Source organism: Leucoraja erinacea, chromosome 19, assembly GCF_028641065.1.
Source record: "Leucoraja erinacea ecotype New England chromosome 19, Leri_hhj_1, whole genome shotgun sequence".
In the NCBI taxonomy this organism is placed as follows: domain Eukaryota; kingdom Metazoa; phylum Chordata; class Chondrichthyes; order Rajiformes; family Rajidae; genus Leucoraja; species Leucoraja erinaceus.
In genome coordinates, this window is record NC_073395.1 from 28,186,706 (window position 1) to 28,204,872 (window position 18,167).

Consider the following 18,167-nt stretch of genomic DNA (forward strand, 5'->3'; position numbering starts at 1 on the left):
CGCCCTTACCTGTTTTACCAATTTTACCTGTTTCCTACCAAGCCAGTTAAAGTGAACAAAATCCCCCCCTCCAAATTTTTAACCTGTGGTTTATTTAATGTAACTAACCAACAAGAGGAACATCTTCTCAAGGGCATTTAAGAATAGGGATTAAATTCTGATCTTGACAGGAATGCCCACATTCCACGAGGGGAATTTTCAGAAGGTTTATGAAGATTCGGCAAAAACGCACGCAGCTCTTACCTGTACGTCCCTCAATGAAGGCGGCACGTTGCAGGGTCCCGATCCACGTCGAGACTAAGATCTTGTAGAGACGCCCAGGGGTTAAGGAAGTGAACTGGTGTGCCGTGTTGCTCAGTGTTATTGGAAGGAAAACATTCATGTCGTTGAAGAGGAGCTGGATCTCGTAACGGTCCACGTCGCCAGCAGCCGCTTCCCAGGTCACGTTCAGGGTGTCCGTACTCCTGTCCGCCACTGCCAGGGATCCAACCGCAGCTGGAACTAGTCGCATTCACATTGGATTTAGTCCGACAAGTTCATTACAACCGGCAACACACGTTAGCAATTGAGCAAAAAAACAAAATGCTGGAAGAACTCAGCGGGTCAGACTCCATTTACACCACTCACTCCATTTATACCTCTCGCTGCCTCGGTAAGGCCACCAGCATAATCAAGGACAAGTCACACCCCCGGCCACTCGCTCTTCTCCCCTCTCCCATCGGGAAAAAGGTATAGAAGTGTGAAAATGAAAATGAATACCTCCCGATTCCGGGACAGTTTCTTCCCAGCTCTTATCAAGAAACCGAACCATCCTACCAAATACAACTACAGAGCAGTCCTGAGCTACTATCTACCTCTTTGAAGACCCTCGGTCTATCTTTGATCGGACTTTACTGGACTTTGTCTTGCACTAAACATTATTCACATTATATCCTTTATCATGTACCTGTACAGCGGGGATGGCTCGATTGTAATCATGTATTGTCTTTCTGCTGATTGGTTAGCACGCAACAAAATCTTTTCACTGTACCTCGGTACACGTGACAATGAACTAAACTGAAAAAAACTCAAACTTATCTGTGGAGGGAATGGACAGTGGAGGTTTTGGGGTAGGGATGCTTCTTCACACTCCGAAGACACTGGGAAGTTCCAGCCTCGGAGTCTGAAGAAGGGTCTCGACCTGAAACGTTGTCTGTCCATTCCCTCCATAGATGCCGCCTGACCTGCTCAGTTCTTCCATCACTTTGTTTTTGCCTCAAGATTCCAGCACCTGCAGTTTGTTGTCTCTACGATAGACAATAGGTGCAGGAGTAGGCCATACGGCCTGTCAAGCCAGCACCGCCATTCAATGTGATCATGGCTGATCAACCACAATCAGTACCCCGTTGCTGCCTTCTCCCCATATCCCCTGACTCCGCTATCTTCAAGAGCCCTATCTAGCTCTCCATTGAAAGTTTCCAGAGAACCGGCCTCCACCGCCCTCTAAGGCAGAGAATTCCACAGACTCACAACTCTCTGTGTGAAAAAGTGTTTGCTCATCTCTGTTCTAAATGGCTTACCCCTTATTCTTAAACTGTGGCCCCTGGCTCTGGACTCCCCAAACATCGGAAACATGTTTCCTGCCTCTAGCGTGTCCAAACCCTTAATAATCTTAAATTTTTCAATAAGAAACCCTCTCATGCTTCCAAATTCCAGGATATACAAGACCAGCCACTCCATTCACTCAGCATATGACAATCCCGCCATCCCCGGAATTAACCTTGTGAACCTACGCTGCACTCCCTCAATAGCAAGAATGTCCTGCCTCAAATTTGGAGACCAAAACTGCACACAATACTCCAGGTGTGGTCTCATGAGGGCCCTGTACAACTGCAGAAGAAACTCTTTGCTCCTATACTCAACTCCTCTTGTTATGAAGACCAACATGCCATTAGCTTTCTTCACTGCCTGCTGTAATTGCATGCTTACTTTCATTGACTGATGAACAAGGACCCCCGGACTGTCCACACACTGACAATTTCTCTCACAAAAGGAAGGATAAGTCAGATTCAATGCAAGTCTAGACTTGACTAACATATTAATGCCAAACAACTAAGCATGAGCAAGGTTAAGTTGCCTGTGGATTCAGTATACTGTGCAATAAACAGAAAGATTTGTACCATGTAGGTACATGAAATGCAAACACACAGCTCCAATGATCAATCTACAGGAAGAGGTAAGGAAAGGCTGCTATTTTCCTACACAAAGTCATTATCTTCAGATACAATTGACAGAAGGTTGTGCTATTAATCAAATGGTGGTCGATGTGTGATGTTGGTAAGTTCCAGACAGAAAAATAGTTTAAATAGGCGACGGAAAACAAAACGAGCATTTCTGTGGATTAATGTTCAATGTTCATAGCCACATTACCAACACAGCTGCTAATCATTTTCCACAAATTTGTGGAAAAGGGGATTTGCAAAAGCAAAGCAGAACCCAGCCTTGAACAGTAGGTCTAATTATTCATTTTCCATCGCAGTATATCGCAAAGTAGGTAATTTAGCAGATCGGAAACTCAAAAGTACTTAAGGAAGTGCAGGAAGTGAGTTTTTCCCCACATTTTTGTTAATTTTTGGTAAAAGTAGCGAAATTGAGTCTTTTTACAGATGTGCTGGCCTAAGACAACATTCTGCTGACATTTTTTCTTAAAAAAGATATTTTGCACTTTTGTGTGTCTTTGGCCTCCCACACAAGAACAGAAGATGAACACAAGGAAACAGTAGCAGGAGTAGGTTACCCTGCCCCCTCAAGCCTGCCCCACCATCCAATATGATCATGGCTGATCTACCTCAAGCCCCAGCTCTGTTGTGCCAGATTTACATCGTCCACATATTCCGCCAAACTTTCAAAACTTTCCTTAGCTTTAGAGGATAAGCTGAATATGGTCCAAACTCAGGCAAGTGTAGATGGGGCGCGTGTTGGTCAGCATGAGCAAGTTGGGCTGAAGGGCCTGTTTCCAGACTGTAGGACTCTATGATTCCTCTTTAAACCCCATTTCAAAGTTTAATTTGTTTTGATATTAAACACAAAATAAATTTAAATAACCACATGCCATGATATCTAAAGACTTTATGACTAATGATATATATATTTTTTACTGTATTAACTGTTACATAAATTTAAAGAGTGACAAAATACTGCTGCCAGTATCCTAACTCATAATGTACCTATATTTATGCTGCTTTTACATTGACACCAAGTCCAGCAATATCTCTATTTTAAAATGACCATCCTTGTTTTTAAATCTCATTCTTGTTTTAAACTTTCACCATCTCTCTAGTAGTAATTCTCTGCAGCTTCAAAATGCTACTTGCTACAATCTTGCCCTTCCAAATCTCGCTTCATCAGCGTCATACCTTCCCACCCTCTCATTTTGCTTGTTCCACCATTAGTTTCAACTCTAAACCTCTGTAATTCTCTCCTCCATCAAGACATTCCTTAAGAACAATCCTTCTTTCCCAATAACTCAAAGCGCACCATCAATATTATTTTTCATAATTCCTCTATGGGACACCAGGTACACTTTATTACATTAGTGATGCTTAAATTGATATTAAAGAACTTAATGGTCTTTAAAACTGTAATTTTCTATTTATTGCAGCAGATTTAATGCTTACATGTTCTTCCTGTGGCAAAATCGTGCGTTTCATATTTCCCACTCTTGGTACTAACGGTGATGCTGTAAAGTCGCCCGGGGATTAATTTGAGGAAGATGCATTCGTTTTCAGACTTGGGAACCTCTAAAGTTTTGCTATAGTTGTAACTGTTCTTGATAGTTACTATATAACAGTCAAAATCTCCTGTTGCATCCAGCCATGAGACCTTCAGGTAGTCACTCCTTCCCGAGTTGCTGACTGTGATTCTTTGAACAGCAGAAGGTTCTGTATAAACCAAACGAGGCCATAAGGTCATGTTATCAAAATTATAATGAGCAGCCACTGAGCTTGTAAATTCAGTTTATTGATAAAAATAGCAATCATGTATTGCATGACTGTACAGTCACTGCCATATAGTCCTGAATAACATACAAACTGTCTAGACAAACATACTATACCGTTGCACGATGCCAGTTTTACACTAGTTCTATATTATCCTGCTTTCACATCCTATATACTAGGAGCCATTAAAAAAAGCCATTTAACCTACAAAAACCTGTCTTTGGGATGTGGGAGGAAACCAAAGCACCTGGAGAAAACCCACGTGGTCACAGGAGGAATGTGTAAACCTCAAGCAGACAGCACCTTAGGTCAGGATCGAACCCGGGTATCTGGCGCTGTGAGGCAGCAACTCTACCGTTAAGTCACGATGGTGCTTTTAACGAAGTGAGGCAAGTGTGCAGACTGTTGGATGACACCAACATTGGTGGTATAGTGGACAGTGAAGAAGGTTGTTGAAGGTTACAGCAGGACGTAGATCAACTGGGAACGTGAGCAAGAGGATGGAAGGGAATTTAGCTCAGACAAGTGTGAAAGAATAAATTTTGGAAAGTTAAACTAGTGCAGGACATACACAGTGAGTGACCATGCCCTGGGGTGTGTTCTTGTACCATTTCCACAAGTCCAAAGACTGAGTTCTGCAGTCCGCCAAGCCTTCGGGACTTCCAAGCAGACACTATGGCCGTGGCACCTCGGGTAGGCCTCTGCCGCACGGCACCTTGGGATATGGAATAAGCGTAGGGAAAGTGGCATTGGTATGGAGAGGTATAATGGTCAGCATAGACGTGGTGGGTGAAAGGCCTCTTTCTATGCCGTACAGCGCTATAAATCTGACTAAGGGTGTGACAGAGAAATTAAATGTGTGGACATATATCCTGGGGGTGATGGAGAGGGAGAGGGGTTTGCTGATCATTTGTAGCACCACGTGGATTGTCAATGGAGCTACAATCTGTAAGCGCACTAGGACAACAAAGGATTACCAATGTAAAACAGCGTGCAGCTTTACTAAGATCCAGACCAGTCAAGGATATCACCATTGAAAATCTTTAAAATCTTCGTTCCCTTTGACACAACAACAGCACGCGAGTGCCTACATTGCCGCCACAAGGGAACATTTGAAGGTTAACATTTCAAGAATTACTTCTCAATGAAAAAGTGAATGATATACACACACAACACACAGACCAACATTATTTGAAGCACTGAAAATAACTACGTACTTGTCCTCTCGTGAGTGGCCGTGTGATTTTCATACTTTCCGCTTCGGGTGGTTACGGTTACATTGTACAGTCTTCCCGGGGTAAGTGACCTGAAGGGAACCTCAAGGATGGTTTTGGATACAACGTGAGACTGGACAACTTTCTCACTGTGGGACAGGGTCACGAGGTAACTATCCACATCGCCTTTTGCTGGCAGCCAGGAAACTACAAGGTAATCATTGCGGCCATGGTTATTTGCCATCACACTGGGCACGCTTGACGGAACTAAATACAATGGGAAGAGAAAAATAATGCAAATAATATTACAGTTAACTTGTTATCTCTTACATCACCCTCACATTAATGTGCAGCTACCTTGCATTTTGTGCAGGGGGTGCGTTCTTCCAAAGCAGCACCTATCTCAAAAACGTGTAATTTTTTATTTATTTTTTCATATTTTTATTTATTAGAAGTACAGTGAGTTACAGTAGTACAAGCCACATATATATTATTACATTTATTGTAATCATTTTTCATTTTTTAAGCTTTAAGGAAAGATAGAAATAAAGAAAGTAAAGAAAGAGAGATAGTCGTGTTAGTGTGAAAGAGTGATCAAAAAGAAAAACCCATTAAACAAAGAATTAGAGAAGAAAATTAAGAAATAGGCCATAGAAAAGAAAGAAAGAAAAAGAAACACAAGCTCTATTATAAAAAATCGAGCAAAAAGGGATATACCAACTTCATATTTTTCATCCCCCCTTACCAGAGCCTGACACCATTTATTTTTTAAAGTATTGTTGCACCTTATACTTGTAGTAAGTCGATAAATGCAGACCACGTCGTTTGGAAGTGGTCTGATTTGCCTGCAAGGAGGAGTCTCATATCTTCCAGGTGTAATGTTTCAAACATATTTGAGATCCACATATTTATTGTTGGAATAGGAGCGTTTTTCCAGAATTTAAGTACAAGCTTTTTTCCCCGTTATTAACCCATAATGAAATAAATTCCTTTGAAACAGATTTAGTTCAGGGCTACCTTCCATTGTTCCAGAGATAATCCATTCTGCTTTTGGTATCAGTTTTATTTTAAATAATTTTGTGAAGATTTCAAAAATTTCAGTCCAGACTTTTTGAATTTTTATACAAAAAACAAATGAGTGCGCTAAAGTAGCTTCTTGAGATCGGCATTTATCACAAATAGGTGAGACGTTAGGAAAAAGTATATTTATTTTGGTTTTTGAATAATATAATCTATGTAAGATTTTAAATTGAATTAGAATGTGTCTTACGTTAATCGAGCATTTATGCACATATAGTAAATGTTTATCCCACCTCTCTTTTGAAATTTTTATAGCTAGTTCTTGTTCCCAGTCTCTTCTAATACCGTCGGTTGATGGAATTTCAAAAACGTGTAAATTAAACATATACGCAACTGCACTGCCAGGCGTAACTTTAAGCAGATTATTTCAAAAATACCAGCGCATAAATTAGGCTTTGGCATTAATTGGCATTAAAACAAGCACTTTGTTCCAAAAATGCACAAATAATCACGCGTAAAACACAAGGTGCAGGTACTCCTGCATTATTGTTCTCATCATTTGTATCTGGGGGATTCAGAATTTGTACGTTGTGGGGCAAAAAATAATTTAGTACCCTTAAGGGCAAGCTAACCTGTCATCATTTGAGTGTATTAATTAACGGTAAGGTATTTTCTGAAACCACAAAACTATTTAGCTTGCAATTGTATAATCTATAGATGATCCAATGAATTAGGGGCTAAAGTTCACCACTGGATTGAATGGCTCTGTGGTTACATAGCAACTTGCATTCTACAGTTCATGCATATCGATAACAATTCTTTGTTTGTCTTTCCATCTTACCAGATGACCAATTGGAGATGCTGTGGGTGATTTGACAGTTTAATAAGAATTGGGCTGCAGACTAGAAGATAAATTATATGTACATTACAGAGAATTAAATTAAATGGATAGCTGTAGTACATAGCTGGCACATGATTGACAAGGTGAACGTCCTTATTCTACCTTGTATATTTGAATGGTTTTATAAAAGCTGTAAAGTTCCCCATCCATGTATCTCAGTTCCACATTGTGCAGTCAATTTAACAATGAAGCTAAAGCAGGGAAAGGTTTTATGTTCTTCCATTGTCCAACACTGTTCTTACCTGTTCTTTCTTCAGCTAATGATTGCCTTGAAGGGATCCCACCACTAATAGTGGTGACAACTACAGAGTACAACCCTCCAGGTTTCAGAGAATGGAACACGTACTGATTAGTTTCACTCGAAACACTTTCGTTCTTGATGACAATGTTTTCGTGAATGAGGTGGATCTGGTAACTGTCGATGTCCCCAGTGGCCCTGGTCCAGCTGGTGTGTAGGCTGGTGGTCATGGCCTGGTTGGTCACATGGAGGTTAGACACCTGAGCAGGAACTGAAGCAAAGAAAATACAATAAGATTTGTTTTGTCCACCCCTCCTACCTATTCTAGCTTTCTCCCCCATTTTCAAAAGTGTGTTAGATTTAGCTCTTGGGGCTAAGGGAATCAAAGGATAGGGGGGAAAAGCTGGAATGGGGTACTGATTTTGGATGATCAGCCATGATCATATTGCATGGCTCGAAGGGCCAAATGGCCTACTCCTGCACCTATTTTCTATGTTTCTATGAACTGCAATTGATCTGAACAAGGGTCTACATCTGAAATGTTGCCTATCCATTTCCTCCCTAGATGCTGCCAGGCCTGCTGAGTTCCTCCAGCACTTAAATATTGTGCTTTGCTCAATGTTTGCTCCAAAGAAAAACAAAGTTGCCTTACAAAATAAACCACGAGGAGCACTGGTGCTGCTTAATTTTATAAATTTGTGATAGATCTTAAATGTAATCATAAAACTAATATAAATTATAAATAATATTTAAGAGGAGCAGGGCACAGAGGCGCAGTGATAGAGTTGCTGCCTTACAGCGTCGGAGATCCCAGTTTGATCCTGACTATGGGTGCTGTCTGTATGGAGTTTGTATGTTCTCCCTGTGACCGTGTGGGTTTTCTGTGGGTACTCCAATTTCCTCTGACAACCAAAGACGTGTAGGCTTGTAGGTTAATTGGCTTCTATAATTTGTCCCTAGTGTGTACGGATGGATGATCGCTGGTCTGCGTGGCCTCAGTGGGCCGAAGGGCCTGTTTCTACACTGTATCACTAAACTAAACTCAACTAAACCTGTGTGATACCATTTTTGGTGAGCGTGATAACCAACCTGTCCACAGATGGTTCCTAAAACAGCAAAGTGATAATGAGTTGATAATCTGTTATAGTACAGTAGAGCTTAATATTGGCCAGGAAGTATTACACTGCTCATTTCTGACATATAGTAAAATGTGAGACGTAGGTGAGAAACATCTTGTAGCACGGTTATATTTTCCAAATGAACACAATTTGCATCAATGCAGAGGGACGATAGTACAGAACCAATTCTACTTTACCTGTCCTTGCCTCCACTGAAGTGGATTTGCTTAAATCACCACTGATGGTGGTTACAGTAATGGTGTACTTCCGTCCAGGCACCAGACTGGTAAAGCTGCACTCCTTGGCCTCTTTGGCTAAACTTTTATTCATTGCTGCTCTTTTTGTGTCCTTTAATGATACAAGGTGCCTCTCCAGCTCAGTCACAGGTGTTGTCCACGTTACAGCGAGTGTGGATTCATCCACGTGCTTAATTCGTAGATGATCGACTGCCTGAGGTGCTGTTCAATTAAAGTGAGAAGAAAGGTTCATTTTTATAGCTCGATTGAAAATCAAAATAGACCATGCTTTTTAAAACAGCTAAGAGTTATACCATACAGAAGCAAAAAAGAAATCCCTTTTGTTGAATAACATAATTTATAATTCCTTTGCCAATTTCAGCTCTAATTGATAGAATGAAATGTTAGATCCTAAACTTTGCTGTTCACTCTGTGTGCAGCAGTTCAAGTACCTTGTCAGTTCTAGCTGATCAGTTTCCTTTATAATGGGGCAGTTTAGGGGAGAAACTATTTTGTGTGATTTTTCTATTCCCACACAACCATGTGTAGTTCCAAATCAGGAAGAGTAGTCAGTTATAATCTATTGCAGAGGTCTTCAAAGCATGGGTGGAATGAAGACTCTCACTGAAGAATGAATGGTGATGCCCTGTGCTCTGATCAGCATTGATAAAGATTTTTCTAAACTTTTAATCTTCAATTGCTAATTCAAACTGCTATCAAAGCGATGAAAATAAGGCATATGTAAAATAACATTCATATCAAATACATGCATGACAATTCAAGGAAGACTATTACAATAGCTCCAGTAGATATGGAATAGTTTAAATTATTCCCTTTAACACTAAGATGATGATCTGCTTATGGTGGTAAAAGTTTTAGTTTAGTTTAGAGATAGTGTATGAAAACAGGCCCTCCGGCCCACCAAGTCCATGCCGACCATTGATCAGCCGTACACTAGTTCTATGTCCCACACACTAGGGGCAATTTACAGAAGCCAATTAACCTACAAACCTGCACATCTCTGGAATGTGGGAAGAAACCGGAGCACCTGGAGAAAACCCATGTGGTCACAGGTGTATCGCACAAACTCTGCGCAGACAGGCCCATAGTCAGAATTGAACCTGCGTCTTTGCCGTTGTTTGGCGTACTTTAAGAGCAGCAAAAATCGCATAAAGCAGAGACAAATTCAAGATTCATTTTATATGTTGGCGTGCTGACAAGTTATAGCATAATTTTGCCAGCTTTTATCGGGCAAGTATGATGCTTTTACGTTATTGAGTACTAAACATAAATCAATAAGCTATGCATTCAGAAAGCTTTCTTATTAAAACACACAATTAGTTATTTCAATTACCCCAAATAAATTGAAAGTTAAAACAAAAACTGCAGTTGCTGCAAATATGATATAAAACAGTAAATACTGCAAATATGATATATAAACAATCAATAATTCTGTTTGTTGTTCCAATGTTGTCGCCTGACCTATTTGAGTGTTTCATCAGATCATAAGTCATGGGAACAGAATGAGACCATCTGGCCCATCGAGTCTACTCCACCATTCAATGGCTGATCTATTGTTTCCTCTCAATCCCATTCTCATACACAGTGGTGGGGGCCTGGCACATATTGCCTGGGATGGTGGTGGAGGCACATACAATAGTGGTGTTTATGAGGAATAGAGGGACAGGGATCAAGCACAGGCAGATTAAGATCAGTTTAACTTGGTGTCATGTGTGGCATAAACATTGTGTGCGTGTGGTTTTATGTTCTATGTAAAATATAAAGTTAGGATGAATCTTTCTGAACTATTTCTTTATCATAGATTTCTTACCAGTTCTCGCACTGCAAAATGCCTTATTTTGCTGCAGTCCACTTTTCACAATGACCACGGCTTCATACAGTCGTCCAGGGATGAGTCCTATATCCTTGATCTCATATTCTCTGACGTATTTCTCCACTGAGATATTCAGCACAACAGAAGATTGGTTGAGGAGCTGAATATGGTAACTTTCCCAATGTCCAGCAGGGGGCAGCCAGCTCACTCTCAAGGAGTTTGTAGAGCCATTGCTTGTCATCACCAAGTTTGAGACGGGACTGGGAACTGTAATAAACAACAACCCCTGGTCAAAGTTTGACTTCATTTATTAATGACTGATTATGCAAATACAACTTCTTTACTATTTCAACAAAAATAATAATATTGCAGAAGTCAATTTTATATGGTGACTGACATATTCCTCAAGGCATTTTTTGTAGTCACTGAAAAAATGATGGCCAAATTAGGCAGAGGGAACTCTTAAATGAAATGATATTTTGATATAATATTATCAGAAACTGCTGGAAATGTTCAGCAGGTTCTGCAGTATCTATGGCGAGAGAAACAGATTAAATACCTCAGGTTCATGGCTTCATCAGATTGTGCGAGATGACTCCATTTCTCCACCATAGATACCGTCTAATTCTAATCCATTGCCTATTTACAACATTTTTAGTTTTTTTAATTTCTGATTCCCAAGTAGAGCACCATTTTTTGCTTTTCAATGACTGCGTTTTGTTGATGTTGCTCATGAAGAGATCTGTCCAATCTTCTTTGTATAACTTAATAGAGAGGAAGATTGGACTTTATTGCCTTCTATCACAGTGGGGAATGTGTGGAATCCACAGTGGTGGATGTTTATGTTAACTTTTATGTAGGTATGTGTCTTGTTGCTTTTTTTTAGTATGGCTGTATGGTAAATCGAATTTCACTGTACCTTAATTGGTCCATGTGACAATAAACTGACCAATATATATTTAATATATGAATAAAGCTGAATGAATAACATACAACAACACGTCAACATTTAAGATACAAATCCTTTGATTATCATGACAGTTTGAGAAGTTTCAATCAAAATATTAAAGGTGGACAAAAATGCTGGAGAAACTCAGCGGGCGAAGGAAATAGGCAACGTTTCAGGTCGAGACCCTTCTTCAGACACCTTCAATCAAAATATTAATCTATCTTTGCCATATTCAGTTGGTGTGCATCTTTTTTTACAGTCGTCTAATATTAAATGTACAGGAAAATCAAAATCCATGACATGTGAGGAGTCTTTTGCAGTCAGTTTAATTACAGTCCCACCACCCCATGGTGTACAACTTTGCAGATCATCAACATCAGCAACCTTAATATGTTACTGCAGAAGGAATAACGTCTGAGGTGTTAGATTTGCAAAGAAAACCTGGATGACGCAACAGCTTGGGGAATGACAGATGGGATTGACAGACTGGTAAACCACCATCTGCAGTTCCTAATTTCTAGACTTGCCCAAGTGTTGCACATGTGGTACTCGAGTCATAGTCATAAAATCCAACATTGCACATTGACCATTGGATGGTTTGTCTGTGAGAACAGGTCAGAGACTGAATATTCACCAATATCTGGCTCCTCTCTAGATTCTTTAACCCTACAATCTACAAGCCACGAAACCAGCAGTGAGTTGGAATGCTCTCCATTGTAGTATTTGGAGTCATCCGTGCAGTTCTGGTCACCATATTGCAGGGACATGTGCAGGCAGAAAAGAGTTGGTCTTGGCATCAACTTCAGCACAGACATTGTGGGCTGAAGGGCCTGTTCTTCTGTGTACTGTCCAATATTCTATAATCTATGCAGCTGCAACAATATTCAGAAATTCAACACTGTCCAGGACTAGGTAGCCCCACTTGATCAGTACCCACATTCATAAGAAACGTCTGCATCCAAAATGTTGTCTGTCTATTTTGCTCTACAGATGCTGCCTGACTTTCTGAGTTTCTGCCAGTATTTTGTGTTTTGCTCAAGAATACAGCATCTCAGTCTCTTGTGTCTTTGGAAAACTTCCGCAACAGCCCGAGAACACCTGTCCTCTAGTGTCCCCCAAGTTCATGTTTACAGCTGCCACCCGTGCAGTGTGTAGTCTATGCAGCCATTTGCCCTGGAGTCTTTGACACAACACTCAACAACTAGAATGATTAGAACAGCAAGTGTAAGGGAACAATAACAATTGAAAAAACATCCAGAGCTGGAGATATGACAACCATTACTGGCTGTCACTGGGTTAGAATCCTTTCAGAATTATCCCCACCATCCTTTATTTTGAACAGCTGTGATTCAATAAGGCTTCCCTCCATATCTTCTACAGGACAACTCGAGATGTGTAATTAATATTAGCATTTCCAACCATATCCACAGTCCAGCAATAATTAAGAAGCAGCAGCATAGAAATGCATTATCTTTAGTAACATAGAAAACAATTATAGTAACATAGCGAATGCTCCCCATCTCTCAGTTATTATGTCACGGAGGATCTTACCAGTTCTGCCGCTACCTGCAGCCACTGCCTTCTGGTCTCCTCTCTTGGTGACAATAGTAATGTCATACATCTGGCCTGGTGTCAATCCTTGAAAGGAAGCTTCCTGTGTACTTGGCTGTAGTGTCTTGGTTTCTATCATTGATCCGAAGTAAAGCAGGGATACATCATACAAGTCCACATCTCCCACAGCTCTCCTCCAGGAGACCAGTAGACTGGTCAGGCTGCCATTATTGGTCACTGCCACAGAGGTGACCTTTTCTGGGGCTGAAATCAAGAAAAGGATCATTGCAGCATTTAACATAGAACAAGTGGGGATATATAATGGGAAAGTGGTGCATGCTGTGTGCAGTAAATAACCTGCAAATCACATTGGTTCTCAAGCAAATAATAGTGTTTCCACTTCATATTCTATAAATTCTATGCATTTACTATTTACTTTAGCTTTTTGAAAAATCACTTCTATAAGATGCATAATAAATGCATTTGCTTTCATAAATTTTATATTACAGACATTTTATTATTTCCCATAAATTAAAAGTTCAAACCCAAAAGATTAACGTTAACAGCCGAATTACTAAAGTAGCCCGTGTAGGAAAGAACTGCAGATGCTGGTTTAAATTGAAGGAAGACACAAAATGCTGGAGCAACTGAGTGGGTCAGGTGGCATCTATGGAGAAAAGGAATGGGTGACGTTTCTGAAGAAGGGTCTCGACCCCTGAAACGTCACCTGTTAAAGAAATCTGCTGATTTTAATCCGGACACGACATTTTCATTCTTAAGGAGGAGTTTTTGGAGTTTTTGTTCCAATTAAACAAATTTGCAATCAGAAAAGAACCATTTCTGCTTGATTTTGAATCTGAAGAGGCCACATGGGGCCGGGCGAGGTAGAGGGCAGAACAACACAGGCCAGAAACATCCTCAGTGATACCAGACACATGGGATCACACCCTCGCCCTGACCACATACAATGCAATCTCACAACTTGTGAAACTGCAATTCGACCCACTTGCTTTGGAAGTCTTAAACTCGATATCCAGCGGTTCGGATTTGTTTTGTTTTGTTTTATTTTGGCAATTAATATTAGCATTAATTTTGATGAGTTTAGCGCCAAGTGTAGTCAGCGATATAACTCGTGTTCTGTCTGATGGCCATCAAATCCAGCCCAGCGTCTGATTCCGAATTGTACACAACTGCGGTCCAACTTTAGTAGAATTATGCATTTAATTCCAGGTGACCGGAGTCAGATGCCGCATTGTTTTGGCTCCACGCAATTTTTATTGCTGCCGACTATTTTTAAAATATATATAATTCACTCTGCCTAACTACCTTGGACAGTAATACACGACTTTATCAGTGTATAGTGACCATTATCCAGCACTGAATATATTTAGAAACTAGGAACTGCAGGTGTTGCTTTACACAAATGGACACAAAGTGCTGGAGTAACTCAGCGGGTCAGGCAACATCTCTGGAGAACATGGATAGGCGGCGTTTCTGGTCTGGACCCTTCTTCAGAACTGTTTACATTCACATTTGTTTATTTTTAAAAAGTAACACTTTTGTTTAAGCCTATTCAGTTCATAAACATATAATGAAAACAGTTTTTAATCAAAAAAACGAATTCACCTCTATGAGACCACTGTGGCATTATAGGCCACATTCATTTAGAGCGCTCTATGATCTTTGATTTAGAGTACTCGAAAGTTTGATGAAGGGTCTCGACCCGAAACGTCACCTATTATTTTTCTGCAGAGATGCTGCCTGTCCCGCTGAGTTACTCCAGCTTTTGCAGTACCTTGCTACACATACATATATTTCACTCCATTTAAAGTTGGATCGTCACTCATCTCTCTAGTACTTTGTCCCTGCCCTTTAGACATTCACCACGTGGTGGCGAAAGAAGAATATTTCTCTCGTTACCTGTCTGCACGGCTCTGGAGGTGGAATTTTCTAGTCTTGCCGCCACACTGATCATGGTGAGATTGTAGAGTCTCCCGGCTGTTAATCCAGTGAACGTGTAGCTGTTTGTCAGATTGGAGACAGTGTACTTCTGAACCGTGGTCTCTTTGTAGCCCAGCGACAGCAGGAAACTGTCCACCTTGCCCGGGCCAGGGACCCACACCACCGAGACACTGTCCGGCTTGCTGGAAATCTGCACATCCTTCACCCTGGAGGGAGCTGAAGAGAGCAAGGACGGTTAAACCAAATGGTCGTTGTTTCATCTGAGTGAACAATGGCATATTAGACACGAATATCCTCTCACAACTGAAAAATGCCAGTAATATTCAATAGATCGGGCAGCATCTCTGGAGATGGAAACAGAGTGAACGTTTCAGATCTCAACGGTGAGAATTCAGGCGTATTCCGATATTTCCCCCCCTCAGATTTCCAACATCTGCAGCGTTTTGCCTCTGTATCCTAATAATATGGTTGTTATTAATAACCAAGGTTATGGGATGTTGGATATGGGTATTGAAATTGCTGTTGCAAAATCCAGTGACTCTAAAAGACAAATCGTGAGGTTCAGGGGGACAAGCGATTCACCAGTCACCAAGACTATATCTAGAGGGGACGGCAACAGTGAAGGGTCTGTATCCCATTTTACCGAAACACAGTCGTACATGGATGCAGAGAAACAAAGAGTGGAACCGTTTCTCTTATTGAGAAGGATAAATGCGTGACTGTTGTCCATGTATGTGTTAACTCGCTGGGCATAAAAACCGAAGATTGGAGCATTCTGCTTCTCCAACGACCATGGCCTTAGCTGACCAGGGACGAAACAATTGGTATTTTAACACCACAAAACGTTTTGGTTTGAAAAAGACCAAAACCCAATGCTCCTTCAGTTTTATCAATCAAACTGCGGGGCTGGAAAGACACAAAGTGCTGGAGTAACTCAGCAGGTCAGACAGCATCCCAGGATCACATGGATAGGTGACCTTTTGGGTTGGGGAAGCACCCCAAACCTTACCTATCAATGTTCTCCAAAGACAATGCCGGATCCTCTGTTACTGCAGCACTTTGTATCTTTTCTTGGCAAACCAGCACACACTTGGCAAACCAGCAAACAATTCCTTGTTTCTACAAACTATTGGTTGGATGCTTATGAACCAATTATTCTACAACATGTCAATGGGACATATTCTATCACGTTCATTACCTGCTATTTAAATTTAGATAGCAGATACAAAAAATGTGTGCAAGAAGGAACTGCACATGCTGGTAAACACCAAAGATAGAGACAAAATGCTGGAGTAACTCTGTGAGTCAGGCAGCATCTCTGGCGAAAAGGAATAGGTGATGTTTCGGGTCAAGATTCTATTCAGAAATAAAAATATTTGATACTTATTTGGAATAGATAGGTGCACAGTCTTTTACCCAGAGTAAGAAGAAGCAGAGGACATAGTTTTAAAGTGAGGAGGGATATATTTAATAGGGTGGTAGGTATATGGAACGAGCTGCAGGAGGAGGTAGATGAAGCAGGTACTATCACAATCTTAAAGAAATATTTTAACAGGGAACATGGATAACATATTCTCAGAGGGATATGGGCCAAACAGAAGCAGATGGGAAAAGAGTAGATGGGGATGTTGGTCGGCGTGTGGGCAAGTTGGGCTGAAGGGCACTGTATAACTCTATAATTCTAAGACATACACAAAGTATCAGTTATCGAATGTTCCTGCATCTGATTTCACACGTAAATCCACAGCACTTCTGTTTTCGTGGGATTGGCACTTACTTGTCGATCCAAAGGTTTTTGGTCCTTCGCAACTCCTGTTTCCAGAGGTCACTTTTATGGTGAAGCTGTACCGAGTGCCCGGCGTCAATCCCAGGAAAGTGGCCTCGCTCTTGGGGGAGCTCCCTGGGATGTGGAGGATCTGTGTGTCTCCACTGCCTTCCCCAAATAACCTAACCTCATACACATCCACATTCCCGGGCGATGGAGTCCAAGAAACCTGGAGGTTGGTGGAAGTTGTTCTACTTTTGATCACTTGGAAGTTTTGGGGCGGTTTTGGATCTAAAATATTTCAACAAAATCAAGATGGGGTTAAATGAGACATGTAGAAATTAAACGTTTCAAATCCTGCAAATCACACTCTCTCTTTTATTGTCCAGTGCCATATCTATTTGTTTTTCTCCTCACTATTCCATTCTGATCAATTTATTTCCAACTTTTATTTACACTGTGTGTATGTGGTGTGTGATGTGTGTGTGTGTGATGTGTGTGTGTGTGTGTGTGTGTGTGTGTGTGTGTGTGTGTGTGTGTGTGTGTGTGTGTGTGTGTGTGTGTGTGTGTGTGTGTGGTGTGTGTGTGTGTGTGTGTGTGTGTGGTATGTGTGTGTGTGTGGTGTGTGTGTGTGTGTGTGTGTGTGTGTGTGTGTGTGTGGGTGTGTGTGTGTGTGTGTGTGTGTATGTGTGTGTGTGTGTGTGTGTGTGTGTGTGAGGTGTGTGTGGGTGTGTGTGTGGATGTGTGTGTGTGTGTGTGTATGTGTGTGTGTGGTGTGTGTATGCGTGGTGTGTGTTTGCATGTGTGTGTGTGGGTGTGTGTGTGGAGGGTGGGGTGGGGGGCTAACAATGAAGATCCAGGACAATAACATGTTGTCAGTCCAAGGTATGCTGTGTCTTTGCAGATACAGAACAAATATAGTGCAAAATTATTCTGTATATTAAACCTGCACTGAGTATGAGCAAGGATTTAATTGGCCATCAAAGCAGTTAATACGACATAGAAATAGTGAATAATTATAAATCACAGCATTGAAGCAAACTTGTAGAGCAGCACTGTATAATCTGACATTGTGCAAAGGACGTGCCCAACTAAAGCACATTCAAGGGTAGCAAGATTGCAGTCCTTTTTGAATCCACGGTATCTTTATATTTTATTTAGGCAACCCCACAATATGAAACAAAACATAGAAGAACTATTTACTTACATACACTTATCTCATTCACTACCCGATTATTTTCCTGAATACCTCCTGTTTAACCTTATTGAAAAACATGATCTATAAAATTACACCACGAGATCACACACCTACTCTATCTGTAATGTTGTATTTCTCTGTATTGATGTATTTGTGTCTTCTGTTTAAACACTACTGCATGTAGTGCTGCTTTATTAATATAAA

The 18,167-nt window shown here is 40.9% G+C and overlaps 1 protein-coding gene across 3 annotated transcripts in view; it reads right to left on the reverse strand.

The window, feature by feature from the left end:
* Positions 1-18,167, reverse strand: part of ptprb (protein tyrosine phosphatase receptor type b) — an 88,972-nt gene that overhangs the window by 43,579 nt on the left and 27,226 nt on the right. For all 3 annotated transcript variants that reach the window (XM_055650734.1, XM_055650733.1, XM_055650735.1), the window contains 9 exons: positions 16,778-17,056; positions 14,959-15,216; positions 13,039-13,302; positions 10,536-10,805; positions 8,666-8,926; positions 7,355-7,621; positions 5,195-5,458; positions 3,657-3,920; positions 244-501 (listed from right to left, as the gene is read on the reverse strand). In XM_055650734.1, the coding sequence (XP_055506709.1) occupies positions 244-501; positions 3,657-3,920; positions 5,195-5,458; positions 7,355-7,621; positions 8,666-8,926; positions 10,536-10,805; positions 13,039-13,302; positions 14,959-15,216; positions 16,778-17,056 (2,385 nt within the window). The remainder of the gene's footprint in view (positions 1-243; positions 502-3,656; positions 3,921-5,194; positions 5,459-7,354; positions 7,622-8,665; positions 8,927-10,535; positions 10,806-13,038; positions 13,303-14,958; positions 15,217-16,777; positions 17,057-18,167) is intronic.